This window comes from Rhamphochromis longiceps, linkage group LG16 (genome assembly GCF_057381845.1).
Source record: "Rhamphochromis longiceps isolate RC_006_pf linkage group LG16, R_longiceps_female_GT1.1, whole genome shotgun sequence".
Taxonomy (NCBI): domain Eukaryota; kingdom Metazoa; phylum Chordata; class Actinopteri; order Cichliformes; family Cichlidae; genus Rhamphochromis; species Rhamphochromis longiceps.
This window is the reverse complement of record NC_140572.1, coordinates 14153310-14180433: the sequence shown is the minus strand read 5'-3', so window position 1 is coordinate 14180433 and position 27124 is coordinate 14153310. Positions and strand designations below refer to the sequence as shown.

Sequence of the window (27124 nt, the reverse complement as noted above, 5' to 3'; positions counted from 1 at the left end):
GGTGTAGTTTGTGGGTGTGATCACCCGTGTGTACACCTGTGAGCATGGACGCGCTTGTTTTTTGTTTTTTAAAAGGTTCCTTCATGTAATGATCTGCTAGAGGGTGTGGGGGGGCCACAGCCCCGTCCTCCAGGGCATGAAGCAGGTGTGGAGGAGATCAAAACTCCAGACATCCAGAGGCCCCCAGAACACAAGAGACCAAGGAAGACCAACAGAGGGGCAGCCGCGCCACTGTCCCGGAAAGAGCTGAGGAGAGTCCCAGATGAGGGCTCACTCAGCAGCCGCGGAGCAGAAGCCAGGGGGAGTTGCAGTGACGCGCCCGTGAGCTCCGCCGGCAGCCAGCTGCGCCTGAGTGACCGAGCCCCAGGCCGAGAGGCCGGGGGCACCCCACCTCCGAAGTGGCCCGAGCGAGCCCCAGGCTCCAGGCCCCGATAAGCGGCCGCCAAGGAGTGAGCCGGTGTGTACCTGGACGCCCATCCCCGGACACAAAGAACCACCAACGCACCGATGTCTGAGGGGGTCCGCCACTGGCAGGGGAAGTGGTGGTAGGTGGAGATAGGCCTCCAAACCTTGGAGGGCCTGAGATGTCCCCAGAGAGGTGGCGCCTGACACCCAACCTGACATATAGACACAGACATACAGGCACACACAGATACAAACATCCATTCCCACCCTCATGCTCTCATATGCACTCAACCAAAGTGGAGACAGACATAAAGAGACGTTGTACACACGATCACACTCCCCAAGCGTACTCTACAAACCGGGTCTAGGTGCCCCCACCCCTGGAGGGGGGAACTGCACCCAGACCCAGGTGGTGTTTCCCTTTTCCCTGCGGTGGGGGGAGGCAGACCGCCCCGACTCCGCAGCAGCAGGAAGGCTCCACACTCCAGACCGCAGTCGGACGGCCAACTCCTCCTCCTAGTCCTAGCCCCCCTGCTCCAGCAGGTCGCAGAGAACGGGGGTGAGAGAAGACTCCAAACCTCCCTCCACCCGCTCATTGTAATGTTGATGCATGTGTGTTCTAAGGTGCATTTAAAACCCAGGAGGGCTTGGAGCTACCTGCCAGAGAGCAGCAGGTAAGCGCATGGTCCCTCCTGCTAGCCCTCAATGTCTACGTGTATTTAAAATGGACTGATCCTTATATAGCAATTTTCTACTCTATCTGAGCACTCAAAGTGCTTTACACAACTTGTCACACCAGTACTTTTCCCCCCTAAGCACTTACTATCTAACATTCCTACATACCCCGATGGATGCATCAGAGAGCAACATGGGGTTAGTATCTTGCCCAAGGATATTTGGCATGTAGACTGCGATCAAACCGCAAACCTCCCAGTTAGTTAGTAGGTGACCTGCTCTACCACCTGAGCTACAGCCACCCTCAGGATCGATTCTGTGAAGGGTCGTTGAAACACTATTGATCATGTATGTCATCAAAAGGTCCAGGGTGTGAAAAAAAGGCGTGGGTCATTACCAACAGAGGTTTCGGGAGACACCTGTGTGACAACCTCAACCTCTCATGTACCTATTGAAGTCACCTGATGAGTTGGGGTTGAGGCGCCTGGGAAGGGATCTCAAAACTGGATTGTAGGTGGCAGACAGTGTGTCGTAGGCCTCTGTTCAATGACGGTCATTCACAGTAGACATAGAGGCCTGTTTCAGTCCTTTTTCAAACCATCTTTCTTCTCTGTCCAAAATGTGAACGCCGGGAACCTTTAAAAGAGTGAACTCTATCCTTTAGGTGCAGATATACAGCTGAGCCTTGTCCCGTCGAGGTGGCATGCGTTTGTGGAGTGGCTGTTTGGTTTCTCCCATGTACAAGTCTAGGCACTCCTCATAGCATACAGCAATATAAGTTTATGCTTTTGACAAGATTCACTTATTACCTGTTAAACATTCCAGTTTTGTCTTTGATGAAAACAATGAAATCATTTTTGTTACCTCGGGTTATGTTATTAATTTAGAGAATCAGTTTGTGGATAAATGATTATTGTAGGTTTGTTACCTTGCAGTATAAACTACCCTGATGCAACTGTTGTTGCGGCTATATAAATACAATTGAATTGTTATAGAAATGTAAGAAAATCTCAAATGATTGACTTTTAGAATCAGTCCTAATCCATGCCCAGTAATATTTAGAAGCATTCGTTACCATTGTAAGAGAAAAACTGGATATTTGGTATCTCTTTACAATTACATATCAGATTGTTTGTAGAGTTACTAAAACTGTCAAATAAGTGTACCTGAATACAAACTCCAAAGTGACACAAAGTAAAAGCACCTAAATATCACTTTGGTACTGATATTGACTTTACACTGAAGGTGCCTGGTCCCATTTTCCTCATACAAATAAAACACACAAATCCACATTTTTCTTTTTTGGAATTTCTGCAAATGTTTATAGAGGCTGATTCATTTTGTGATTACCTCTGACATTCTGCGAGCAAAGATTAATCTCCTTGATGAGTGGATAAAATGTGTCTCTAATGTCCATATCAATAAAGAGGGCACAGTGGGTCAGTAATTTGCCTGGTAGGACTTTTGCATTGATGATTCAGGGATTTTCGCTGTATGCGCAGGATCAAGACTCTTGGCAACGATGCCAGCACGTTAAATCCCCACTCATTGAAAAAACAGCTAAAGTGGGATCTGCTAACCCTTTGATTGAGGTTTATATAGCGGGGCTCTGGTGCCGCTTTGTGAGACCACCATTTTTCTGTAGGTGACTGGCTCCAGCACACTGCAGGATGAGTAGTAAGGTAAGAGAGATTCATTTTGTTTAGAAGTGGGCTTCTTCAAGCTGACAAGTTGTGTTGCAGCTTCTCAAATAATGATTAGGTTCTAAAAACTAAACTGCCAGACACACCGACAAACTGACAGTGCCTTTAACTGACTTTAACAACCCATGACATGATCAACACTACCAGAATCACACATACAGGCTCGACTGAAATCTGTAGTACAGCATCACCAGACTTGGCTGTGACTGCCTCTGTCCACCCTCCTCCTCCTCCCCTGGCTTTAGATCATATTCTATGAGGACAGAAACTTCCAGGGTCGCTCGTATGAGTGCGACACCGACTGCCCTGACATGCACCCCCACTTCAGCCGCTGCAACTCTATCAAGGTGGAAAGTGGTTGCTGGGTGCTGTATGAGAAGCCCAACTACACTGGCTACCAGTATGTTCTGACCAGAGGCGAGTACCCAGACTACCAGCGCTGGATGGGCTACAACGACACCATCCGCTCCTGCCGTACCTTCTCCTATGTGAGTGAACAGGAAACTATGTGCAGTTAATACTATGAAAAATGTCATTTGAGAATTACATTTTCTGACTTAGAAGTGGTTTTATGTCATTATTTAGATGATTAAACCACTGATTTTTACTGTTTTCTATGTGCACAAGCCAAATAACATGATTAAAATATTAGATATTTTTTCCTTCCAACTAAAGTTGCACTTTAATAAGAGTTTAGATTTAGTTGCTGAAAAGTGCTTTCCCTGTAAAGAATCTACATGAAATAGTTCAAGGTCAGGTGTAGGAGAAGGTAATGTTTGGCAAACAAGTAAATAAAAGTCAATTATAAATGTCAAATAAGTTGTTGTTGCTGTTTTCTCATAATTATGACACATTGTAAAACTGTATTAAATCAGGTTCCATGTATTATCTGTATATTATTATTTTTTATTTTAAGCACGTCTATGTTTAACTATTCTTTTGATGTGGCACGACAAATAAATACCAGCCTCTGACATTACTTAATGAAATTTTATTTGCTCACATGCAGATATCACTGAACAAGGCCAATGTAGGCCAACATTTAGATGATATATTAATGCAGTCCTACAAATTTAAAATAAAAAAAACCCCAATGGTTTTGACTTTTTTTTTTTTTTTAGACACATTTATTTTTTAAGAGTAAGCTATGTCAATTTCCAATAAATCTTCCCCTCACACACACCCATACAGAGCTGCAGAGGTACTGATGCTACTCTAATTTTGTGTTTTACCTTACTGCTATGTTCATCCAGACCAGCGAGGGGCCCTACCGCATGCGCATCTACGAGCGACCCAACTTCCAGGGTCAGATGATGGAGTTCAGTGAGGACTGCGAGTCGGTGCAGGATCATTTTCGGAGCCGTGACATCTATTCCTGCAATGTCATGGACGGCTACTGGACCCTCTACGAGCACCCAAACTACCGTGGCAGGCAGTACTTCATGAAGCCCGGGGAGTACCGCAAGTTCAGTGACTGGGGGGCCACCTGCGCCACCACTGGCTCCTTCCGCAGAATCACAGAGTTCTAATCTGGATTGAATCGCTATAGAAAAACAAAACGAAATAAAAATGGTAACGTGTCTCAGCGATTGACTTGGCATTATTAAGATATAACTTCCTAAATAAATGGAGCTGTTGTTAAACTACTTTCTGTGCTTTCTTTGTTACTGACTGATTTAACTAACATCACATGAAATGACACATAAATTTTGTGGAAACATTTCCAGCATTTAAGTATCATCATTTATTATATGGACATTCCACACATTGACACATTTATTTGAAACCTTAATAGTTTCCTGTGCCAGAATGAGCCTTTATCTCATTTTGACATACTTGCACATTCAATAAGGAGGTTGCCATGTGGCATTAATATAATTAAAATGAACATGGCATTGTTCTGCTTAATTTTTACTGCATAAAATTTAGTGAAATTGCAGCAGAGAGTTTTAGAACACACTCACTGGCACGAGTGTCTCTAACTCTTTGTAATAAGGTAATTATTTACTTTCTGAATTCTCCTGATTAAAAAAAGGGCTAATTTTTGGTGTAATGTTTGTTGGAAGTACGGTTTTTAGTTTTTCTAGTAGTCAGTCTCACTCCTACAGAAAATTATAAATCAATATCAACACACACCAGCAAAAAGAAACGTTTTATAGGCATTTACTCACCCTTCATACTCTGAATCCAGCCCATTTAAAGCAAACACATGAAGATTGAAAGACCTGTGACTGTTCCAGCGCCTGCACATGTTGTAGCTCTTGCTGGAAGCTGTATGGCATCTGTTAACCTGAACACAGGACATGACAAACAGGAGTGGGAAGACTCTTGTAATATTTCTGCTGACACCACGCCTCATTTAAATAACACCAACTGCTCCTAAAAGGGTATTGTATATAAAGATGGAAGCTAATTTTAGGATTTAAAAACGCAGGAAGAAGTTTGACCAACAACAGCAGGCATTATGGGAAAGGTTTGTATGTCGTTTTACATGACGGATATCTGTAGATCAAAAATGAGCTTACATGCCTTTTTCTGTCCCTCGGTCAGATCATCTTCTATGAGGACAAGAACTTTGGAGGCCGTTACTATGAGTGCATGAGCGACTGTGCCAACTTGCACTCTATGTTTGACCACTGCCGCTCCATTAGAGTGGAAAGTGGCATGTTTATGATCTATGACCGTCCGGGCTACGCGGGAAACCAATACTTCATGAGGAGGGGAGAGTACTCTGACTACATGGGCATGACCGGCATGAATGACTGTGTCAGATCTTGTCGCATGATCCCCTCGGTAAGAACCTCAGTAAAATACCATCACTGTGTCATACTGCATCTTAACCTCTTACAATAATAGATTCAGCGCACAGAAAAACATACACAAACTATTCAATGATTTTCTTTTTCGATTAAAAAAGTAACTACTCTGAAATTAGAAATGAAGGTGATTTCACTTAAACTAAAGAGGTCACTGCTGACTGCTCCAAAGCTGATAAAGTGCTGCTTTTGTGCTCTTCTGTTAATTCTAATGTTTTAAATTTTGCTTGCTTGTCCTCCAACATAACTGCCAAGCAGCAGACTGTATACTTGACTTTTAGCATGTAGCATCAGCCAATAAATGGGCTAATTTTGCTACAGCAATCTGTGTTCAGAGGTGTTTTTGGTTTAAAAAATATAAACTATCCTATCCCACCAGAGAACTTTTGTTTTCTGGGTAAAGGACCATGATGTAATATCCTTTTCGTCAACCATAGTAGCCACACGCTAGCTTGTTACTGTCTTTTTTTCTCCCGTTTTATGGACAGTGGCAAGCTGGGTAAATTGTTAAGATGTATTAGAGTGAAAATCAGTCTGTTAATTGCACTGGTTTACATTATCAGATACTTGTGATACTTGTAATACATAATACTTGATATTAATATTTCATTTTTAAAAAGTATGGTGGTACTGGTATGTTAACATTAATTAACACGTACCATGCCTACCAGTGGTGTAGAGTAGAAATGGCCTAGAAACAGGCATCAGTGTTTACTCTCTTCTTTTAGTGCCAGTATCTATGCTAAGCTAGGCTAAGCAGCTTATTGCAGATATTTTATTAGGTATGTGGTGCATCATCTAACTCACAGCTATGCACATGAACAGATTTCACAAAAAACAAACCTAATGTGACCGTTTGACTTTCCTGACCTCTGCAGCACAGTGGCAGCTTCAGGATGAGGCTGTATGAGCATTTCGACATGGAAGGTGGAATGATGGAACTGACGGATGACTGTCCTAATCTCATGGACCGTTTCCGCCTCTCCAACTTCAACTCCTGCAATGTGATAGATGGCCACTGGCTGATGTATGAGCAACACCACTACAGGGGGCGCCACTACTACCTCTCACCTGGCCATTATAGGAGCTTCAGCAACTGGAACGCCATTAGCTCCAGGGTTGGGTCCATCCGACGTCTCATGGATTTATAAAGACGGAAGGACAGTTCTTGTGAAATGTCTACTCTTTGCCTTGTTTTACACACTGAATAAAATGGCATCAGTGCTCAAGTGTACTCCGTTTTGTTTTTGCTCTCTGCATCTAGAGGGCATCTTTCCCCAGGAGAATGTGCTGGGCTTGTGGCCTGACATCCTAACTCTCATAAGAGGATTGAATAAAATCATTCAAGCACTAACACTTTTCTCACCCAGGCTCAAGTGTTATCTATTGGACCTTTGTGTTTGTTTAGACATGAGCAAATATCCTACAAATTAACACAAGCATTTTGAAAGGTTGTCAGTAAAAATGTAAACATTGTTTCTATTTTGGTCAGAAATAAAGCTCACCACCAGATGGCAGTGGTAGAATAAAAATTACATAAAACACAAACTATCATTCTGTTGACAAAAACACAGACAGACTCATTTCTACCATGGGAAAAAATATTCTAATCAAGTAGCTCCAAACAAAACAACTGGAGGTTTTTATGAATGTAAACATTTAGAAGATATCTTGGTGAACGTGGGTGGAGCATAAACCCTCAGTCTGAGGTAAATTTTAGCAGTGCAACAACAAACAGCACCCATTCAGAGTTGACATTGGACCAGTCAGCGCTCACCTGTACATACATAATCCCCAAACATCTCTTCAGGATAACACAACGGCACAAATGCCAAAGATTCCTGGCATTACAATATGAATGACACGTGCAGAGTCTGCATTTCACATTCACTATATATGTAACAGGTTTGAGTCTTCAAAGAGCTGGATGGATCATACAGAGACTAGGCACAGGGCAGGAGAAGCAGCCAACATGGGGAAGGTAAAAATGACAGTTTTGGGCAAACAAGCAGGTGGGGTACGAAATGCTAATAGGCTTCCTGAGTGTTCACAACTTGTACCGAGATGTCCATTAAAACCATGAAAATGCTTGTAATACTCAAGCAAATATGATAATATTTGTTTCCAATGAACATATTTGCAGTGCAAACACTGAAAAATATATGATTTGTATGTTTAGATTATCTTCTATGAGGACAACAACTTCTCTGGGCACCATTTTGAGTGCTGTAATGACTGTGAGGACTTGTTAAGCCGACTCAGCCGCTGCAACTCAATCAAGGTGGAGAGTGGTTGCTTCATGATCTATGAAAAACCCAATTACTCTGGTAACCAGTACTACCTGAAGAGAGGAGAGTATCCGGACTTCCATCACTGGATGGGTGTCAGCGAGTCTGTCAGCTCCTGTCGTCACATCCCTACGGTGAGCTACTGTTAGTTGGCCAAACCCAGCCTTATACATTCACTAGAGTTCACACTGCCTCTTGATAGATTGTGAGAATGTAAACTAACCAGACCTAACTTTTATTGAAACAATTTTTAAACCTTTGTTTTTAAAATGTATTTCAAGATTTTGCAAACACTTTTTAACCTACAGGTTTAAAAACAGTCTCCATTATAGACTCATTTATAATCTTAGCTGCCGTTCTGTTTTTAATATTTTCTAAGTAATAGCATATTATGTCTAATTTACTTATTCCAAGCTGTTATATAAATCAAATGGATCTTTATACAAGAGGGTGCATCTTAATTGTTGCTATTGATCTTCCAAAAACAACTGTTGTAGGACTAATTTTGCCTTTGGTGTAATATATTTTAAATGTTAGCATGATTTCACTGTTCTTTCACCTTAAAGAAAGGCTAAATCAGTATTTGAATTTAATTTTACTTTGGATTTTCTTTGAAGAAAATGTAAAAAGAGGGTAACTTTTACCATGAAAATGGTCAAATCAGATATGAATACATGACGTTTTGCTAATTATAACTTTATTTAAATAACTACAGAATTAGTCTGCTCTATAAAGGTGAATAAATGCTGACACAAATCTAATGCCTATCAAAACACTTTATAATGAAAATATCCATCCAGTCAATCTGTACCACAGTTTTTAGAGTCTTGAAGATGGGCTGGCCCAGGTACTGGATTTCCACTCACAGGTTTTGCAGACTCTAGTTGTAAATGAGCCATTAACACATGTTTTAAAGTCCACTTTAAGTATTTTTTGCCTTCACTTTTTGTGCAATCTGAGGAAGTGGAACTGTGTCTTTCATTTTGACCAAAGTAGGTACATTAGCATGTTTAGCTAGGTTAGCTAGCAAGCTAAAAACATATTATTTCATTGTCGTTCAAAAAATCAGTTTCCCAAACTCATTCAGTATTATTTCCTTGTAGCAAAATAGAAGATTCCATAATTACATTCGAGAGTCATTACAAATATAACAACTTTTTTTTTGTAGAGGTAGTTCCTGAAGGTGCAGCTGAGTAAATGATGACCATCTTTGATTCAAAACTAGGAGCCTGGGATGTTCAACATGCGCCTGTATGAGCGGATCGAGTTTGGGGGTCAGGTGATGGACCTTGTGGATGACTGTCCCAGTGTCATGGATCGCTTCCACGTTAATGACATCTTCTCCTGCAACGTGAAAAATGGCAACTGGCTCTTCTACGAGCACCCAAACTACCGGGGCAAGATGTACCTGATAAGGCCTGGAGAGTATAAGAGGTTCAGTGAGTGGGGTGGCAGGAGTGCCAGAGTCGGATCCATCAAACGCATCATGGACTATTGACCACTTTTGGTAGTTGCCAGAGCTACATGAACATTTTAGAGAGCCTTCATACTCAGATAATTATGCTTGCAACACTAAAGAAAGAAACAGAAAACAGTTTTTGTCACTTAATCAAAATACTACTGTCCTGCATCAGAACATTCCCTTATGTAAAGCTTGGGCTCACCATTGGACTCACCATTGTAATAAAGCAATTGCAAAATGGAGTCGTCATAGTCCATTCAGTTGTGAGGAGGACCTCATTTATCAAAGCATGATTTGTTAGTACTGTAACGTTTCAAACAAACAGATTAGTCCATGGTGGTAACCTGATCTGAGTAAGACATTTTTGTAAGTCCTTCATATGAAGTCATAGCCAACATGTTTGATACTTTAGAAATGTTGACTCACATAAAAAAAAAAACCCAACAAGCAAACAGCTGGCAGCTTGTGCAAATTATGTGCTGGCTCTATTAAATATCAGTATTATTCTGCTGATGTTGTGCAGGACTATGTGACTATCATCCTATTGTACAACAGCATTTTCGGGAAGAAATTGTGATGAACATGGAGGAAAGAACAATAACGACACACACCAAGAGTCATCTATACATAAACAGATTTTCCTATCTGCCCACCCCCACTTGTGATCCATCATCACTGTGGGGATATATTTAAATGACAATACTTTATGCTGTGCAATCACACAGCAGTCCTTTCTTTCTTTCTTTTTTATAAAGCACAGTAGCTTGGCTCAGGGACAGCACTGGTAATAGAGTCTGATGCCAACACAACCATGGGAAAGGTAAAGAAACTAAATGTTGTGGTTTTACAAAACTCCTGTTTTTGTGGCTTCTAACAGCACTCTGTAAAAAAGTGTCCGTGTGTGCCTGTTGCTTTTGCAGATCATTTTTTACGAAGACAGAAACTTCCAAGGGCGCTCTCATGAGTGCAGCAGCGACTGTGCCGATCTTCACACCTACTTCAACAGATGCAACTCCATCAGGGTGGAGAGTGGCTGCTTCATGGTGTATGAGAGGCCCAACTACATGGGCAATCAGTACTATCTGAGGAGAGGAGAGTACTCTGATAACCAGCGTATGATTGGCATTAATGACTGTGTCAGATCTTGCCGTATGATCCCACAGGTAGGTCATAATGACTTGCTTTAAGACTCTGTTATAACCCCATAATATCCATCAGGTTACCAGAAACCCATATTGGGTTACTGCTAAATGGGCAGATATTCAGAAACTATAAATTGATAGAGTTTACTGAAAGCTCTTTTGCAAGATGTTAATAGACAAAAATATTATATTAAGGGACTAGTTTTTAAATCCTTATAGGTTACCCGGTCAACTCTTGCTTTTCAAAAATGTTTTAAGTAATTAAATGCATGTAAAGAAGGACCTGATTGGGGAGATTATAAGAGTTTTTTTTTAATTTCTTTGCTAGCACCAGGGTTCCTACAGGATGAGGCTTTACGAGCGTGCTGACATGACCGGGCAGATGCATGAGCTGGTCGATGACTGTCCAAATGTCCAAGACCAACTCAGCATGTCTGATTTCAACTCCTGCAATGTGATGGACGGCCACTGGCTACTGTACGACCAACCTAACTACAAGGGCAGAGTGTACTACCTGAGGCCTGGAGAGTATCGGAGGTACAGTGACTGGGGAGGCATCAGCCCAAGGATCGGCTCCATCAGAAGAATCACTGACTTCAACTGAAGTCAAGCTTCATTTAAATGCATCTTTCAGTGACTTGAATTGTCTGTATTCCCAATAAACTTTAACTGCTTAATAAAACAAGCATCTTTTATTTCCATGTATCACTACAAAACTTCATTAATATTTTGCAAAGGACCCTTAAGATGGCAGATGAGTTTTTTCTTGCAATCAAATGTTACAGAATGGAAAATAAGTACTCTTTGGGGCCAGTGGTGAAACAATTTATCTACCAGCTTCTGGGTAACTGGGCACTATAGTTTAATCTCCTCTATGCTTAGGCATACCATGGCAAACAATACCTCTCCCAGTTGGTTGGCTCGATAGGATTAGCTGGTCTGCGGTGGGAGAATTTATCCATACGATTAGTGTTAAACACTACGCTGCACGGTGTAGGAGAGGAAACTGATCCTGGACACCTCTGACAACAAATGACAAAATATGGAATAAACAATGTAAGAATGAGATTGATCTGGCAAAGATGGTAACATAAGCACATGTTTTTTAAACAGTTTAAATATAATGTCAGACACATTACACTGTTATGATTGACAGTTGCTTTGAAACAGCTCACAAGGACCAAAAACATTCATTATGCTAAAGATTGTCTTAAAGATTTTAAACAAACAACAAAAAACGTAAAAGTTAAACAAAATTTATCTGGAAAATAAGTATAATATAAACTTTAACTTTTTTAGTGATTGATAAACTACACTGCTAAGTGATATTAAATACAGAAACCGTAACATTTTCACATAAGTCTTACATTTGAAGAGAGAGGGAGAGGAAAAAAAAGGCTCAAATCAAGGTGAAATTTACTATTGCACAGTTTTCAGCATAACAAAATGTTATAAGTAATTAATTATATTTGACTAGTGGCTGGTGGTAATACCAAGAAATAAAAATAATAGGAGTTATGTGTCCAGGTCCATTTCTCCTGTAGGGGGAGTCTTCAGAAAGTCAAATTACTGTGAGTAAGTAATCGTGAAAGTCCTAAATCATTTAAAAATAGTGAATTTTACATTGCTTAACATACAGTAAACTGTAAAAGTATATACAAAACTTCTGTTATCTTCTATGTCACATGAAGACTGGCAGCACAGTATACACACGCTTGTTTATTTGCATATGGTAGGGTTGCTCAGGTAGAGGGAGAGTAAATGGCTTCCTGCTCTGTTACACAACATATTTAATGCCAAAGCCCTGTTCCATATTGTTCTGCAGCTATTGTCCACTGGATGTGTGGATACCATACTAGTCTTTTCCTTTGTCCATGCATGTCAAAACCAAACCAGTTAATTTATCCTTTTTTTCAAATACAGATCCATATTTCTCACCCAATGTTGGGCTCTAACAAAAAGGTAAACATGTGCTAGTAGCCTTCAATTATAACTATGAGATAATTTGAATAACAATGCATTTGTTTGTCGCAAGGTAGTATAAAAAGCCCTGAAAACATGGGGAATCTCTCCAACGGAGACCATGGGCAAGGTAAGTACTGGTTTTGTCTCTCTCTGCTCACATTGAATGTTAGTTAAATTTGTTGGTGGTCTTTTACACTTTTTTTTTTTGCTGGAAAGTCTTAACTGAGCAGTTGAAGCTACGACTCTTTTATTTTTCATTAGATTATCTTTTACGAGGACAAGAACTTCCAGGGTCGCTCCTATGAGTGCAGTAATGACTGCACAGACCTTCACTTGTACTTCAGCCGCTGCAACTCCATCAGGGTAGAGAGTGGCTGCTTTATGATCTATGAGCGCCCTAACTTCATGGGCCACCAGTATTTCATGAGGAGGGGAGAGTATCCTGACTACCAGAGGTGGATGGGCTTCAGCAGCTGTATCCGCTCCTGTAGGATGATTCCAGTAGTAAGACAGACATAACGCTGAAAAATACACCTAGACATAATGGTTTCACTGAAATATGGCAAAGGTTTGAACATGTTGCTGATTCTCTTCTGGCCCTACAGTATCGAGGTTCCTACAGATTGCGTATCTATGAGAAGCCTGACTTCAGTGGTCACATGATGGAGTTCATGGATGACTGTCCCTGTGTGTCTGACCGTTTCCATCACCGCCATGTCTACTCCAGTAATGTTATGAATGGCTACTGGATCTTCTACGAGTACCCCAACTACCGAGGCAGACAGTACTTCCTAAGACCCGGGGAGTACAGGAGGTACCGCGATTGGTGCGCCACCTGCGCCATTGTCGGCTCCTTCAGGAGAGTCACCGAATTTTAGCCATCAACTGAAACCTTGCTGTAAATATAAAGCACTTTGTTTATTAAAGATGTTGAATTTTTAACTCGTCTTGTGAATTTGTTTTGATTGAGTTGTTCAGCTTTGAAACTGTGATTGCTTTGTTGCGGGTACATAACGGGACCCATCAAAAGACTGGTAACATGTTGACTGTTTGGTCTGCAGATCCTGTACTTACTCTGTAGGTACTGTGAAGAACAATACCTACTTTTGTTTATTAAATTAGATGTAATTAAAAAAAACACCCTGGCCAGTCCAGCTGATCTTAAACAAATAAACTATACATCAAGTAGGCAACAACAAAATCATCTACAGCATTATTGTTTGGACTCACTTGTTGTACTTTCTGGAATAAAAGAAAGAATCTGTGTATAACACAATGATACATTAATTTCATGACTATCTGTCATATTCTACATACTAATACTAGGTATTTGTACCATTATTTCTTATCGACATTGCTGAATCCCTTATTATGTTGGTAATCATAAGTATTTATAAACTTAATAAAATAACTTCTTTTCTTATGTTTGAATTTTTATATTAATATTATTAACTTAATATTGTAATTTCTTTTGAAATCGCCCAAATTCCACTCTTTAGGTCAAAGTTAAACAAAGCCCTAATGTCAGTCAGGAGATATATGTTTCCAGATGTGATTTTCTTTTAGATTTTTCTTATCAAAGTTGTAGACCACATGGAGCAATCCTTCTTCAAAATCCCAGCTCACGATGTTCACGATGGCTCATCAGTATTTCTACTTACGACAAACTAGTTGAATTGAATTTGGAAGAACCGTCTAATATATACGTCTCACTTGAACAACTGTATAGTTATTATATAGCCTAAATCCCAATCATAACAACAGAGTCTTTTTTCAGGACTTCCTAATAAACTCAACTTTTCAAAATAAGGGAAGTGAGTGTCTTTATATAATTTTAGTTACAGTGCAAGAAGAAGAGGCAGATCAGTGATAGAAATGAGTGTTTCTGATCCAAATTTGCAAAAACGTTTAAACAAATGCCTGCAAATGAAAAAGTAAATTAATGCAACTGAAATGAATTAGTGCAATATCACCATATTACTAATGTTTTTTCTCCAGCCAGCTGCTGTTAAAGTATTGCAAAAAAGGAACAACCAGATGTTGCATGATGGAATTAGAGGAGTGACACATTTTTAATTTTAATTTCTTTAGAATTAAGCTGTGTGAATGCAAATTAAAGTATTCTCCATAGGTATATGTACATAAACTGTCTGAACTTTTAATATTGCATAAATCCATCTACTGCTAACCTACTTTTTAAACTTTTTTAGTAACTCATCAAAAGTAAGAATACTGAATAATTAGTTACTATATTTTATGAGATTAGAATGTTGATAGCTGTGTCTGTGTTTGTTTAAAGGCTGTGTATCTTACTGTAGCTTGTGTATGGCCTTTCATCTCATGATTATTTATCACACTTTAATCTTATAGTATAATAACATCCGTAAGAACTTAATAAAACATGCAGATTGTCCTTTAAATGAAGCTCAGTCTTTTAAGTTACGGAACATATTTCTTATTATCGAGAGTCCTGAAAGCCGGCAGTTAGTATATTTATTTCTTTGTATTAACGGAATCTTTCCACAGTTTGTCAGAAGTTTACCACAGATGTAGCCTGATGTCATGTTCTTTCCATCCCTGATTACTAACTGTATGTGAAGAGCCTTCTGACTCAAAATGGAACACACACAAAGCATATGCTTATAATAGACAATACGGATGACTGCTGCCAGAAATGTATGGATGGAGAACCATTGTTAGTCATTTATAGGCCCCGTTCAGCAAAAGTAATACTGCTAATTCATCAGCTTTGCACATTTGAATAACAACACATCATGGCCCCTGGGATTTTGTATAAAAAGGCCCTGGAATCATGGAGTTGGCAGAGCAAGTTGAACCATCCACTGGGAACAACCTTAACCACCATCATGGGCAAGGTAATGGGATGATTTTTACTGTAAAAGGAAGCAAAAATAATCTTCTTTAATCGATTTACTGATTTATCATTTTGTTTTTTCAGATCGTCTTCTACGAGGACAGGAACTTCCAGGGTCGCTCCTATGAGTGCACGAGCGACTGCTCTGACATGTCCTCCTACCTGAGCAGGTGCCAGTCCTGCAGGGTGGAGAGCGGCTGCTTCATGGTCTATGAGCGTCCCAACTACATGGGCATGCAGTTCTTCCTTAGGAGGGGCGAGTACCATGACATGCAGCGCATGATGAGCATGGGAATGATGTTTGATTCCATCAGATCCTGCAGAATGATCCCCTTTGTAAGACGTGCTTCACTTTTGCTACTATAATTTTGATTCATTATTAACTTTTAAAATGCGCCTTAGTAATCATACTTACATTTTCTCTACATTTAATTACAGCACAGAGGCCAGTTCAGGATGAGGATCTATGAGAGGGAGAACTTCGGTGGTCAGATGAACGAGCTGATGGACGACTGCGACAGCATCATGGACCGCTACCGCATGTCCGACTGCATGTCCTGCAACGTGATGGATGGCCACTGGCTGATGTACGAGCAGCCCCACTACAGAGGCAGGATGATGTACCTGAGGCCCGGAGAGTACAGGAGCTTCAGGGACATGGGCATGAGCGGGATGAGGTTCATGAGCATGAGGCGTATCACTGATATGTGCTAGACTTCTGTATTTGACTTCAGCAAATAAAAGCAATGTGTACTTCATAACCACATTTGTCACATGCACTTTCTTTATCTTGCTACATTTTTTATGTAGCTACATCTATGTACCTAACTGCAAGAAAGCATTCCCTAACTATACCCCAAATTACGTGTTACTCAATAACTAAATATATACATAATTATCAGGTTCAACTTAAAAAATAATAAGAACGATCAGCAGTTTCATAGCAAAGTCAAGACAGCTTCCATTCAGTAAATGATGAGGCTAAGTCTATAGAACAACCCTAGGCTTTTGCGTTTAGCCATCCTCAGTTAGCATACGAACTTTTATTCTGGAACTAAAGACTATAACAACTAGGACAAATAAGACTGTAAATACAACAACAGCATAAGCATTCAAATCTGCAATAACTGACCTACGAAGCTCAGATACAGTAATGTTGTTAAAACTGATGTATTAGGCCAGAACGTCACTTAATATTTCACTTCATCATGCATTGTCAATATTTTTCCAAAAATGTACTTTTTTGGATTATAAATATTATATTTAATTAAAAACTGAACAACTAAACAACTAATCAAAATATCTACACTCTTGTTTGTAGCACCAAAGAAAAATACACCTAATTTACCCATTTTTCATTGAACACACACACACAAAGGAGGAGGAGGAGAAGAAATATATAGATAGAAATATATAGAGGTCTATTGAGAATAAACAAATTTTTTTCGATTTTCGATTTTTTCCCCCGTTTTTTTCCTATTGAAAAACACCAAAATAATTATTTGCCTAATTAGCCTAATTTAGCAAAATAAACTATATTAATATTTACGTTTTATTTTATTAAAATAAAAAAATAAAAATGATCTAATAAAAAAGTAAATTCAATAGCTTTTCTTTAATTGTTTAATTTGGTAAAATGAAAACAAACAAACAAACAAACAAGGAATATCACAGATCTAGGTCGACTCAAACACAGGACTCAATATCAAGTTCAGTGCATTTATTTACAGTGAATAATGCGTAACACAGAAGATCAACAGTAGCGATGGTCCCAGTCCCCTCAGGCAAGGTTTTCCACAGAGCCACACTTTCCCACAGATTCTCTCTACAGATCACCAACACAGGTTTCTCTGGGAGGATCACAAGTTCACAGGGAAACAATGAGTGAGATTCTTCCTTGGAGGAAAGTAGCAACATGTACAGAAGCCGTAAAACAAACCAGCGAGGACTGAAGGTCAGCCACCACTGCCTTAAAAAGTTGTCACAACAACGACATCAGGAGCAACTGTGAGACTGAGTGAGACACACACACACACACACAGACGCACACACACACACATAGACAGAGGAGAGGTAGAGTGCTTATAAGAGAGAGATAGATAGAAAGTAGTGAGCCAACTGGAGAGGACAAAGGGAACATGACAGTAACATCAAACGAAGATCTTTTTGTAATGCAAAAATAATTTCAAATTTTGATTTATCTGACCTCTAACAGAGGAAATTTTCAATTTGCTTCAGTCCATTTTAATCAGCTTTCAGTGTTTTTCCTGATGATATGTTTCATTAACCTATATTTGTGGATGGCACAGCAAACTGTGCTCAGAGACAATGATTTCTGGAAGAGTTCCTGAGCCCATACAGTGCATTTCCATGAAGCTGCCTGAAGGTCACACGTTGCACAACTACACACAACCTTTTGATGATATACTGCACATCACGATGACATATTAAAAACTCATATACTCAACTCTGCTGAACCCGTAAATGCATTTTATGAATAGCATGTCCTATATATGTGACTATGTGTTATAACCTGCCAGCTTTAATTTAATTAAATTGTAATTATTCTAACTAGAAGGGAAACAGCATATGCTATTGAAAAATATTAAAGAATTAGTTGCCATTTATTCTGTATGCTGCTTTTTATGCATACATTTCCTCATATTCAAAATTACATTGGCACAATTAATAAATTATGTGTAATTTAAATTGTTGTGCCTTTTTACAGGTCGTTGCATGAATAAAAAGGCAAATGTTGCAGAACAGAAGGACTGCATTCACATATTCTGCATTTCTAATATTGCGGTGTATTTAATGTATTTATAATTTGCCTAAATGTAACCATTTACTGTGGTTACATTTACAGATATAAATAAAAATGGTGATATGCTGTCATCTGGTGGTGTGCAGCATAGTGACCCTAAAGGTTTGCTGTTAAACTGAATACACAGCATAGCACTTAAAAGTTAGCTGTTGCTAATTTATACAAAAATGTAGCCTATGTTTGCGTGTCTTATTTTGGTTTGTTGTGCAAGTTTCCGATCACTCAGTGACAAATTCAATTAAAAGAGAATTATTAGATTTTTATTTAAAATCATGCTTTTATACACTGGTGCTCTAATAACAGGAATCCATGATGCGCCTCATGCTATTGAACCTCATCCCGCTCATTCCCATGTCCCTGAAGCTCCTGTACTCTCCGGGCCTCAGGTACATCATCCTGCCTCTGTAGTGGGGCTGCTCGTACATCAGCCAGTGGCCATCCATCACGTTGCACGACTGGCAGTCGGACATGCGGTAGCGATCCATCATGTTCTCGCAGTCGTCCATCAGTTCGTACATCTGACCTCCGAAGTTCTCCCTCTCATAGATCCTCATCCTGAACTGGCCTCTGTGCTGTAAATTGAAATGAATAACAATGAATCAAAGAGATCTCGTTAATATGCTTTCGCCAGGTTCAGCATCTTACACCATATGTCAAATATTAGAAGGAGTTTTCAATTTACAGTACCATGGGGATCATGCGGCAGGACCTAATGCAATCACTCATGCCCATACGCTGGTAGTCAGAGTACTCTCCCCTCCTGACAAAGAACTGATTTCCCATGTAGTTGGTACGGTCGTAGACCATGAAGCAGCCGCTCTCCACCCTGCAGGAGTGGCACCTGCTCAGGTAGGAGGACATGTCAGCACAGTCGCTGCTGGTCTCATAGGAACGACCCTGGAAGTTCCTGTCCTCATAGAAGATGATCTGAAATTGAAAAAAAGAGAAAAAACAAGGACTATTTGATATCGTACTTTTTGCATCGCATCCACATTTGTTCAGCATCCAATCAAATGCAAAAAATCCGAACAATGAAATAGCCAAAGCTGCACACACCTTTCCCATGGTCATGGTTTCAGTTAGGACTCTTTAGGCTCAGAAGGACTGCACAGTTTTCACGACATCCCACGAGTTGCTTTTATACCTGACCTCACGCCGAAAGATACATGACCCCATTGTTCAAATTCCTGACAGAGCAACATGGAGCAGAGGCCCCCCGTGTACGTTTCAATTCAAAGGGACCTTCAACGGATCGTGATTTGCAGGGGTTGCATTTGTGAGAAGAGGCCCCACTGTGTATTGTCTTTGCAGCTGAATAACAGAGAGAGCGTGTTTTCCACAAACATAGCATTCTTTGAAGGCCTCATTAAAGTTTTCATCTCTAATGTTTCACAGGTGAAAGAACATTCTGTTTTTTTGTTCTTTTTGCCAAAATTAGCCAAAAACCAAATCTTTAAAATCTGTTAAAATTTAATTGGACTCAATAGAGGATTGAATCAATTCATTAAAACTGAGTAAACCTATAAAACCTATAAGGGACAGATAATCTACTGATATGTTAGTCTAAATATGTCTCCATCAAGTATTTTTTGGCCCTCATTTAGTTTAATGTAATGAATGAGATGTTGCCAATGAATTTCATGGATATCATGGTGATTTATTCATGAAGCTAATCCTTACATAATTTGTAGATGATATTCAAGCCCTTTCATAACAAGTGTACTGCAGGTGATTTCTTCTTTTTTAACCCATTAACTTGAATACTGGAGTTATATGCATGGCTGTGTGATTGACATGTCTCTTGACACTATTAGCTGTAGACAATGGCTGTTGTCTGAACTGGACCTCTCAACTGCATTTGTTTTGTTGGTGTCTTCTGGAGCTTTTTTAATGGAATTACTTGGCAAATGTTTTCATGTGATGTACAGTATGGTCTCACTTCCATTAAATGTGGGCATTTTGATGAGGGAAGTTATAGTGCTTTATTAGGCTGTTAGCACTGAGTAGCAGATAACTGCTGCTGTGACTTGGAGCTATATAAATAAAATTGAACTGAACTGAAATTGAATTATTTGTACAGCATGCTAACCAGGCTTTTCCACATTTCTACCTGGCTTAGGATTCCACTCTGTCATCCAAACCTGGTCACTTTTGGCTCCCCAAGCAAGCAAGCAAGCAAGCAAGCAAGCAAGCAAACAAACAAACAAACAAACAAACATTGGCCAAAACATTAGCACTAACGTCTTAAAATGTGTTCCAAAACCAGTGGGTGACCTCAAAGTGGAAATGTTAATGTTTTATAGCTGATGAAATGTTTTATTTGTTAATGAAATTGTCATTGACAAATTAACAGTGGATGTCCATGCAGTCCTCCCATGACTTTCCTTCATATGTTTGTATGAGAAAAAAAAGACTTTTTCTATATTACTGTAATTTCTCACATAAAAACAATACACTGGGTATAGATGTAGGTTGTTACGATCTGGAGTTATACTCTTTGACTTAAGCCATTAAAACAATAAATCAAAATCTCTAAAAATCAAAGTAAGATAGTAAGATCCTCGGTGAGGTAGAGTAACTATTGCTTTCTTCTTTTAAGGTTTCCTAGCTTTAAATTCTACATATTTTAGTTTTCTTTACAGTTTAACACATTTCCAGCTGCTGTTTTCTTATGAGATTATTTCTGACTTATAATAATAATTTTTAGACAACAACAAGCATTGTTTGCCTTTTTCAGGCAGTCTGATACAGATGGGTCAGATATAAGTGTTCGCTCTCGGATATGATGTGAAAAACAAGGTTTGTTATAAGGCCAATGTTGATACATGGCCATATAACTGGATCAGAACTAGATTGTATTTTCTTCTGAAAGTGACAAGAATGACCGAAACAGTGCTCTTACTGTGAATATTTATTGGAAGAAATCTGATGTCGCAAGTCGCAAGAAAAACATCTTTCATTTTTTGATGTGAAAAATACTTTCGTGCAACAACCTTTGGCTTTTAATTGGAGTCACAAAGACCAAGTTTCCTTTTTGATGGTCACGTCAAAACAAATAACTAACTTCTGAGTCAACTGATGCTATCAAATGAATATGTGTACAGACTTGAATATTGCCATTATATTAAAAGTGCAGTACAAGGAAAGAGAAGGACATTTTTTTCACATGCCACAAATCTGTGTTAGCACATGTTGATGGAGTCCGTTATGTTAAGGTAGAATGAACGCTTCATGGACTGTGCCTTTAAGAACTGATCAGTCACTACATTATATGCTACAAAACAAATCAGGCATAATTAAATAACTATATGAGTCTAACTGAAAATGTTCAAAGATACTTGAAAATATTCTTAATCACTTTTTAAAAATCATCAATAACTCCAACCATATTTACAATAATCTTCAGAAGAGACGAGGTCGCCTGGAAAACCTGGAAGATGTATGTATATTTGAATAATGCCTAGGAGAAAATAATGATGGGGAGCAAGACTTTACCAAATCTTATTTTCTACTGTTTATTTCAATTTTGGAATCACATAACACAATGTAAAAGGATAGTTAAATCACATTAATTGATTACCACTATTACAAATTGTGTATGCCATCTGGTGCATGAAAATTCTTTTATTTCTTTACGAGATTAAAATGTATTTGTTGTTAACAGGATTCATTGATGCGTCTGATGGAGCTGAATCTCATTCCGTCATATCCCATGTCCCTGAAGCTCCTGTACTCTCCGGGCCTCAGGTACATCATCCTGCCTCTGTAGTGGGGCTGCTCGTACATCAGCCAGTGGCCATCCATCACGTTGCAGGACTGGCAGTCGGACATGCGGTAGCGGTCTTGGAAGTTGTCGCAGTCGTCCATGAGCTCATACATCTGACCTCCGAAGTTCTCCCTCTCATATATCCTTACTCTGTAGGACCCTTTGTGCTGTTAATATTACAATGTAAGGATGAATTATTTTATATAATAATCTTAGCAATAAACCTTATTTATAAAGTATTCTTTAAACCAAGTTACAAAGTGCTTCAAAGAAAGAAATTGAAAAGAGAGACATAAAAAATTTCCTAAAAGTTTTAAAATAGTGCTTCAAGAAAATATTTAAGTTGCTATTCTGATTTCAATGGACGAACTGTCCCACAGTGTGAGAGAGTTAATGACAGAGGCCCCAAACCAGCTAAGCCTTATTACCAATTTAAGGAACCCAGACCAGCGTATGTAAGAGACGAAGGCTTTGATATACTATTCATTCTGTGAACTATGTTAATGGACATTTTGCAAAAGCCATATCACATATGACACATATGTTATTATTATTATTAGGCCGTATTAGTTTATATATGAAAGTTTAGCAATCTCGGTACTGTACCATGGGGATCATACGACAGGATCTGATGCAATCGCTGAAACCTATCATACGTTGGTAGTCTGAGTACTCGCCCCTCCTCATGAAATACTGGTTTCCGATGAAGTTTGGGCGGTCGTAGACCATGAAGCAGCCGCTCTCCACCCTGCAGGAGTGACACCTGCTCAGGTGAGAGGACATATCAGCACAGTCGCTGCTGGTCTCATAGGAGCGACCCTGGAAGTTCTTGTCCTCGTAGAAGATGATCTGGATCCAACAGACGAGGCAGAATTCAGTAAACATTTTAAAATCATAGCTTTTGTTTTAGGTCAGAAAGATAAAAATTTTGATCTATTTTCTCTAATACACGTACCTTGCCGTGCATCGTGGCTGATAGACTGAATGACGCTATAGCAATCCTATCCCAGATTTAAGCCTTTTTTATAGCTAACGTGACATCCAGACAGTTGATGTCACCATTGTATGGAAACCATGAGTCAGCAGCATCCAATGTTAGTCCCTCTGTGAATGCTGATGGCAAAGGGTTGTTATGCATCCTCTGACAGGCTCTATTATTCTAGATCAAAAGAGTTTCTTTGTGATTACCTTGAAAATGATTTAGTGTTTTTATTTTGTGGTGATATACTCAAAAAGTAGTAGAGCCGTATTTAAATGTAGTTATTTGTGCTAGTACCACAAATGCTGTTGTTAAACTGATACTACACCCTGAATGTATGTAAATGGTAATGCAATGGTGCTTAAGCTAATTTATAAAGGTTCATGTTTTTTTTTTTTTATCTATACTGTAGCAAATAATTGGTTGATGTTAGACACATACGCACATGCTTACTTATAACAAGGTGGTGCTTTTCTTTGGTTTGTATTTAACATTCATTTCAGGCGTAATCTGAAGGTATTATGTGGCATACTATAATATAACATTTCAGTGAAAGTTTAAGTGGAAAAAACGATTAAATTAAATATTATATTTACTTTGTTTGGGGTTTTAAGTTAACACTGCTTAATAACTTACTGATCTGCAATAAAGAGGTTTTTAATCAAAACTAGACTTTGACGTGGTTTAATAGAACAACAATATTTAATGTGTGCTGTGTATAATACTGGGATTAGTTTATAAAACTGTGGCACACTTTTTGATTATTTATAGAGAATTAAATTTTTCCCCCAAGTTCATGTGGTGTATTTATTATTTTATTAAGTTGATGGTGATGGTGTGTGTCTCTAGAGAATAATGTAACCATTTCATTGTGTTTTTCCCCTTTCAAACCCCTTTAATGATCGTTTATTCACTATATTAGAGGAGATAATAAAGAACAACACAAAAAGTCACTGATGTAAGATTTTGTCTTTATCTTTTATTTTTTGTGAATTTGTTTAGCACATGTCCATGATGCGCCTCATGCTCATGAACCTCATCCCGCTCATTCCCATCTCCCTGAAGCTCCTGTACTCTCCGGGCCTCAGGTACATCATCCTGCCTCTGTAGTGGGGCTGCTCGTACATCAGCCAGTGGCCATCCATCACGTTGCAGGACATGCAGTCGGACATGCGGTAGCGGTCCATGATGCTGTCGCAGTCGTCCATCAGCTCGTACATCTGACCACCAAAGTTCTCCCTCTCATAGATCCTCATCCTGAACTGGCCTCTGTACTGTTAGAGAGAATGGAAAAATAATGTGTTATGGAGTTTGCACTTGTACTAGAAACAGGATTTCATGCTGCATTCTACCTACCATGGGGATCATACGGCAAGACCTGATACCACCGCTCATGCCCATCATGCTCATGTAGTCAGCGTACTCGCCCCTCCTCATGAAATACTGGTTTCCCATGTAGTTGGGGCGGTCATAGACCATGAAGCAGCCGCTCTCCACCCTGCAGGAGTGACACCTGCTCAGGTAGGAGGACATGTCGGCGCAATCGCTCATGCACTCATAGGAGCGACCCTGGAAGTTCCTGTCCTCGTAGAAGATGATCTGGAAAAAAGGAGTGCATTAGTTCATTTAGAGTTCACCGAAATAATACGATCTATATTCTGTATGCTCTACAACATCAGTGCATATGACGTTCATGACGTTCATAAGCTCACCTTGCCCATGCTCATGTCAGTGGTGGACATACTTAATGATGAGCTGCTGCTGTTGCTACTGCTACTGCTGCACTGCTGTCCTCTTTGGTTTAACCCTTGCTTTTATACCTGACCAAACCCTACAGAGTCAGTGGGCCCCCATTGTTTAAACCCCTGACCCAGCAACATGGTATAGAGAGCTGTACCAGCATGCGGTACTGTGTCATATAATCACATGATTGGGCAAGCGAAGACTTTAGAAATTTGACCTTTTGACGAGTAACACAAAGCCTCTATTCTCAGCTCTAAGGTTGTCGTGCCCATTTAGATGCATTAAACCAGAGACCTTCAATCAGAGTAACATAAAAATAATTGATTAAGGTTTTGTAAAGTAGAAAGAACTCACAGTGCATGCTAATGGAATGTAGATGTTTATTGCACATTTTTTTCTGGACATAAGTTAAAATCAGCAACTCAGAAACTGAAAAACATTTTGTAGAATTTGCACTATTAATTGTCATCATCATGATCATTTATTTGGAGGATTATAGATATATTCAGTTTTAGCATGGTTTATGTGTCTGTTTTTAACATTATGTTTGCATAATTTTGCAGTGTTCGATTCTTGTAGTATCTGATTTGATTGCCTTCTTAAATAATATAAATATTTCTCAAATTGATAATTGTATTTTACTCTGTAAAAAGGCTAAATCTAAATACTCTGTATTTAGATTTAGCCTTTTAGAACCTTTTGGCTCTTTATTTATGAATTGAGCTTATGGCAACCATTGTCTTTTCTTGCACCAAATAATAAATAAAAATAATAATACAAGTGGAAACAGATGGCACAATCAGTATTTTCTTAATATGCAACATGTTAGAATTAACTTTCACAGTACAACAATCTAAATAAATGTCTGATTTTTTTTAAGTGTCTTGTTTTTAACTTCAGGAGTAAAACCACAATGACCAATTATCCAAACACAGTAAATAATGACTCACTGTCTGTATTGTTCCTGATGCAAACAGAGTCATTGTTAAAAACTGAATAATTTCTGGGATTGTTTATATTAGACACATCACCTTTAAAACGAAAAAACAAACAAACCCCAATACATGTATATGATGGCAACAAATTTTTTATTAATAAATATACAACATGTCACAGTATTTACAACTTCATTATAGGGTGTAGGTCTGAGTCACTTCAACCGTATCCTCAAGCAATTTTTAAGCACTTGTAGCTTGTAGCTAAATACTGGACAGATAGTTTCAGAATTCATTTAGTGATTAAAAATAAGAAAATAAGAATAAAAGAAACTTAAACTATTAATGATGCATAAAACCAAATTTTAAGCTAAAAAATTTAACATAGATTAGCATCATCAGATGTTTTTATGACCAAGTTAGTGTCAGTCAGATGACACTTACACATGACATAAACAGAAAACATGTTACTTTGACAATTGTTTGAAAATTCCCTTATTTTGATTTTATCTTTCAGTTTTTGAAAATGCTAATTGGTATTCTATTCAAGATCACACTTTATATTATCAGGTATCATCAGCTGAATACAATTTAGAATCAATATTTGCTTGCTATTGTGTTTGTTGCAGATAAAATTATAAAACTTCAAATATTTTCAGTATATATATGTATCACAACAATGTATCATTTTTTTCATGATGAGTTAATTAATAATCTCGACAAAGGTCAAAGTACTGTAAAATTATTTTATTTAGTGGCATTGGACAGTGAACATTTAGTAACAGGAGTCCATGATGCGCCTCATGCTCATGAACCTCATCCCGCTCATTCCCATCTCCCTGAAGCTCCTGTACTCTCCGGGCCTCAGGTACATCATCCTGCCTCTGTAGTGGGGCTGCTCGTACATCAGCCAGTGGCCATCCATCACGTTGCAGGACATGCAGTCGGACATGCGGTAGCGGTCCATGATGTTGTCGCAGTCGTCCATCAGCTCGTACATCTGACCACCGAAGTTCTCCCTCTCATAGATCCTCATCCTGAACTGGCCTCTGTACTGTAGGGGAAACAGTTCACAACAAAGAATTTGAATATATAATTCAAGCCTATCTGGAGGAAAATTATATCCACAGCACAGCTTTCCTACCATGTGGATCATACGGCAAGACCTGATGCAGTCTGACATGCCCATCATGCTCATGTAGTCAGCGTACTCGCCCCTCCTCATGAAATGCTGGTTTCCCATGTAGTTGGGGCGGTCATAGACCATGAAGCAGCCGCTCTCCACCCTGCAGGAGTGACACCTGCTCAGGTAGGAGGTCATGTCAGAGCAGTCGCTCATGCACTCATAGGAGCGACCCTGGAAGTTCCTGTCCTCGTAGAAGATGATCTGAAAAACAGCAAAATAAAATCCTTCTTTAAAAAGCAGCAGTTATTTGGAAGCAGTAATCACTGTTGATTAAAAAAGAAAGAAATCTGTACCTTGCCCCTCATGTTCATGCCAGTGTTGCTCATGTTGCCTGCAAGTGAGTAGTTACTCCTGTTCTGT

The 27124-nt window shown here is 39.1% G+C and overlaps 10 protein-coding genes across 12 annotated transcripts; 6 read left to right on the top strand and 4 right to left on the bottom strand.

The window, feature by feature from the left end:
- Nucleotides 1-2750: 2750 nt before the first annotated feature.
- On the top strand, nucleotides 2751-4312 carry LOC146650773 (gamma-crystallin M2-like). The gene is made up of 3 exons (XM_085383561.1): nucleotides 2751-2762; nucleotides 3029-3271; nucleotides 4037-4312. Exons 1-3 carry the CDS (start codon nucleotides 2751-2753, stop codon nucleotides 4310-4312), a joined length of 531 nt encoding a protein of 176 aa, XP_085239687.1.
- Nucleotides 4313-5086: 774 nt separating this feature from the next.
- LOC146650772 (gamma-crystallin B-like) lies at nucleotides 5087-6750 on the top strand. The gene is made up of 3 exons (XM_085384497.1): nucleotides 5087-5113; nucleotides 5292-5576; nucleotides 6478-6750. The coding sequence occupies exons 1-3, from the start codon at nucleotides 5087-5089 to the stop codon at nucleotides 6748-6750; spliced, it is 585 nt and encodes a 194-aa protein (XP_085240623.1).
- A 707-nt stretch (nucleotides 6751-7457) lies between these two features.
- Nucleotides 7458-9385, top strand: LOC146650771 (gamma-crystallin S-1-like). Of its 2 annotated transcripts, none has more exons than XM_085383652.1 (3): nucleotides 7458-7580; nucleotides 7779-8021; nucleotides 9113-9385. In XM_085383652.1, exons 1-3 carry the CDS (start codon nucleotides 7458-7460, stop codon nucleotides 9383-9385), a joined length of 639 nt encoding a protein of 212 aa, XP_085239778.1. The 2 variants fall into 2 exon arrangements, with proteins under 2 accessions (XP_085239778.1, XP_085239779.1); XM_085383653.1 differs by having other exon boundaries at nucleotides 7572-7580; nucleotides 9116-9385.
- A 775-nt stretch (nucleotides 9386-10160) lies between these two features.
- LOC146650770 (gamma-crystallin M2-like) lies at nucleotides 10161-11095 on the top strand. The gene is made up of 3 exons (XM_085383655.1): nucleotides 10161-10169; nucleotides 10270-10512; nucleotides 10820-11095. The coding sequence occupies exons 1-3, from the start codon at nucleotides 10161-10163 to the stop codon at nucleotides 11093-11095; spliced, it is 528 nt and encodes a 175-aa protein (XP_085239781.1).
- Nucleotides 11096-12562: 1467 nt separating this feature from the next.
- LOC146650769 (gamma-crystallin M2-like) lies at nucleotides 12563-13334 on the top strand. 2 transcript variants are annotated; one of them, XM_085383521.1, is made up of 3 exons: nucleotides 12563-12583; nucleotides 12718-12960; nucleotides 13062-13334. In XM_085383521.1, exons 1-3 carry the CDS (start codon nucleotides 12575-12577, stop codon nucleotides 13332-13334), a joined length of 525 nt encoding a protein of 174 aa, XP_085239647.1. In that variant the 5' UTR covers nucleotides 12563-12574. The 2 variants fall into 2 exon arrangements, with proteins under 2 accessions (XP_085239647.1, XP_085239646.1); XM_085383520.1 differs by having other exon boundaries at nucleotides 12575-12583; nucleotides 12718-12957.
- A 1934-nt stretch (nucleotides 13335-15268) lies between these two features.
- Nucleotides 15269-16045, top strand: LOC146650768 (gamma-crystallin M1). Its single transcript, XM_085384496.1, has 3 exons — nucleotides 15269-15332; nucleotides 15402-15667; nucleotides 15770-16045. The coding sequence occupies exons 1-3, from the start codon at nucleotides 15269-15271 to the stop codon at nucleotides 16043-16045; spliced, it is 606 nt and encodes a 201-aa protein (XP_085240622.1).
- A 2348-nt stretch (nucleotides 16046-18393) lies between these two features.
- On the bottom strand, nucleotides 18394-19260 carry LOC146650767 (gamma-crystallin M3-like). The gene is made up of 3 exons (XM_085384903.1): nucleotides 19212-19260; nucleotides 18843-19082; nucleotides 18394-18727 (listed from the first exon to the last, which is right to left on the bottom strand). The coding sequence occupies exons 1-3, from the start codon at nucleotides 19224-19226 to the stop codon at nucleotides 18449-18451; spliced, it is 534 nt and encodes a 177-aa protein (XP_085241029.1). The 5' UTR covers nucleotides 19227-19260; the 3' UTR covers nucleotides 18394-18448.
- Nucleotides 19261-21784: 2524 nt separating this feature from the next.
- Nucleotides 21785-22806, bottom strand: LOC146650766 (gamma-crystallin M3-like). The gene is made up of 2 exons (XM_085384495.1): nucleotides 22528-22806; nucleotides 21785-22088 (listed from the first exon to the last, which is right to left on the bottom strand). Exons 1-2 carry the CDS (start codon nucleotides 22804-22806, stop codon nucleotides 21813-21815), a joined length of 555 nt encoding a protein of 184 aa, XP_085240621.1. The 3' UTR covers nucleotides 21785-21812.
- A 1053-nt stretch (nucleotides 22807-23859) lies between these two features.
- LOC146650765 (gamma-crystallin M3-like) lies at nucleotides 23860-24674 on the bottom strand. The gene is made up of 3 exons (XM_085384902.1): nucleotides 24613-24674; nucleotides 24257-24499; nucleotides 23860-24174 (listed from the first exon to the last, which is right to left on the bottom strand). The coding sequence occupies exons 1-3, from the start codon at nucleotides 24640-24642 to the stop codon at nucleotides 23899-23901; spliced, it is 549 nt and encodes a 182-aa protein (XP_085241028.1). The 5' UTR covers nucleotides 24643-24674; the 3' UTR covers nucleotides 23860-23898.
- Nucleotides 24675-25762: 1088 nt separating this feature from the next.
- LOC146650764 (gamma-crystallin M3-like) lies at nucleotides 25763-27124 on the bottom strand. Its single transcript, XM_085384901.1, has 3 exons — nucleotides 27058-27124; nucleotides 26723-26965; nucleotides 25763-26632 (listed from the first exon to the last, which is right to left on the bottom strand). Exons 1-3 carry the CDS (start codon nucleotides 27088-27090, stop codon nucleotides 26354-26356), a joined length of 555 nt encoding a protein of 184 aa, XP_085241027.1. The 5' UTR covers nucleotides 27091-27124; the 3' UTR covers nucleotides 25763-26353.

Excerpts from the sequence above, each read along its gene's own strand:
- LOC146650773 (XM_085383561.1), top strand. Across the intron at positions 3,272-4,036 it reads CCTGCCGTACCTTCTCCTAT|ACCAGCGAGGGGCCCTACCG; the intron begins GTGAGTGAACAG and ends ATGTTCATCCAG.
- LOC146650772 (XM_085384497.1), top strand. The coding sequence starts at position 5,087 with ATGACAAACAGGAGTGGGAAGACTCTT. Across the intron at positions 5,114-5,291 it reads ACAGGAGTGGGAAGACTCTT|ATCAAAAATGAGCTTACATG; the intron begins GTAATATTTCTG and ends GGATATCTGTAG. Across the intron at positions 5,577-6,477 it reads CTTGTCGCATGATCCCCTCG|CACAGTGGCAGCTTCAGGAT; the intron begins GTAAGAACCTCA and ends TGACCTCTGCAG.
- LOC146650771 (XM_085383652.1), top strand. The coding sequence starts at position 7,458 with ATGACACGTGCAGAGTCTGCATTTCACATTCACTATATATGTAACAGG. Across the intron at positions 7,581-7,778 it reads AAGCAGCCAACATGGGGAAG|ATTATCTTCTATGAGGACAA; the intron begins GTAAAAATGACA and ends TTGTATGTTTAG. Across the intron at positions 8,022-9,112 it reads CCTGTCGTCACATCCCTACG|GAGCCTGGGATGTTCAACAT; the intron begins GTGAGCTACTGT and ends ATTCAAAACTAG.
- LOC146650770 (XM_085383655.1), top strand. Across the intron at positions 10,513-10,819 it reads CTTGCCGTATGATCCCACAG|CACCAGGGTTCCTACAGGAT; the intron begins GTAGGTCATAAT and ends TTTCTTTGCTAG.
- LOC146650769 (XM_085383521.1), top strand. Across the intron at positions 12,961-13,061 it reads CCTGTAGGATGATTCCAGTA|TATCGAGGTTCCTACAGATT; the intron begins GTAAGACAGACA and ends CTGGCCCTACAG.
- LOC146650768 (XM_085384496.1), top strand. The coding sequence starts at position 15,269 with ATGGAGTTGGCAGAGCAAGTTGAACCATCCACTGGGAACAACCTTAAC. Across the intron at positions 15,333-15,401 it reads TAACCACCATCATGGGCAAG|TTTTGTTTTTTCAGATCGTC; the intron begins GTAATGGGATGA and ends ACTGATTTATCA. Across the intron at positions 15,668-15,769 it reads CCTGCAGAATGATCCCCTTT|CACAGAGGCCAGTTCAGGAT; the intron begins GTAAGACGTGCT and ends ATTTAATTACAG.
- LOC146650767 (XM_085384903.1), bottom strand. Across the intron at positions 18,728-18,842 it reads CCTGCCGCATGATCCCCATG|CACAGAGGCCAGTTCAGGAT; the intron begins GTACTGTAAATT and ends TTCAATTTACAG.
- LOC146650766 (XM_085384495.1), bottom strand. The coding sequence starts at position 22,806 with ATGTTTACTGAATTCTGCCTCGTCTGTTGGATCCAGATCATCTTCTAC. Across the intron at positions 22,089-22,527 it reads CCTGTCGTATGATCCCCATG|CACAAAGGGTCCTACAGAGT; the intron begins GTACAGTACCGA and ends TAATATTAACAG.
- LOC146650765 (XM_085384902.1), bottom strand. The coding sequence starts at position 24,642 with ATGTCCACCACTGACATGAGCATGGGCAAG. Across the intron at positions 24,500-24,612 it reads CTGACATGAGCATGGGCAAG|ATCATCTTCTACGAGGACAG; the intron begins GTGAGCTTATGA and ends CCTTTTTTCCAG. Across the intron at positions 24,175-24,256 it reads CTTGCCGTATGATCCCCATG|TACAGAGGCCAGTTCAGGAT; the intron begins GTAGGTAGAATG and ends TCTCTCTAACAG.
- LOC146650764 (XM_085384901.1), bottom strand. The coding sequence starts at position 27,090 with ATGAGCAACACTGGCATGAACATGAGGGGCAAG. Across the intron at positions 26,966-27,057 it reads GCATGAACATGAGGGGCAAG|ATCATCTTCTACGAGGACAG; the intron begins GTACAGATTTCT and ends GCTGTTTTTCAG. Across the intron at positions 26,633-26,722 it reads CTTGCCGTATGATCCACATG|TACAGAGGCCAGTTCAGGAT; the intron begins GTAGGAAAGCTG and ends TTTCCCCTACAG.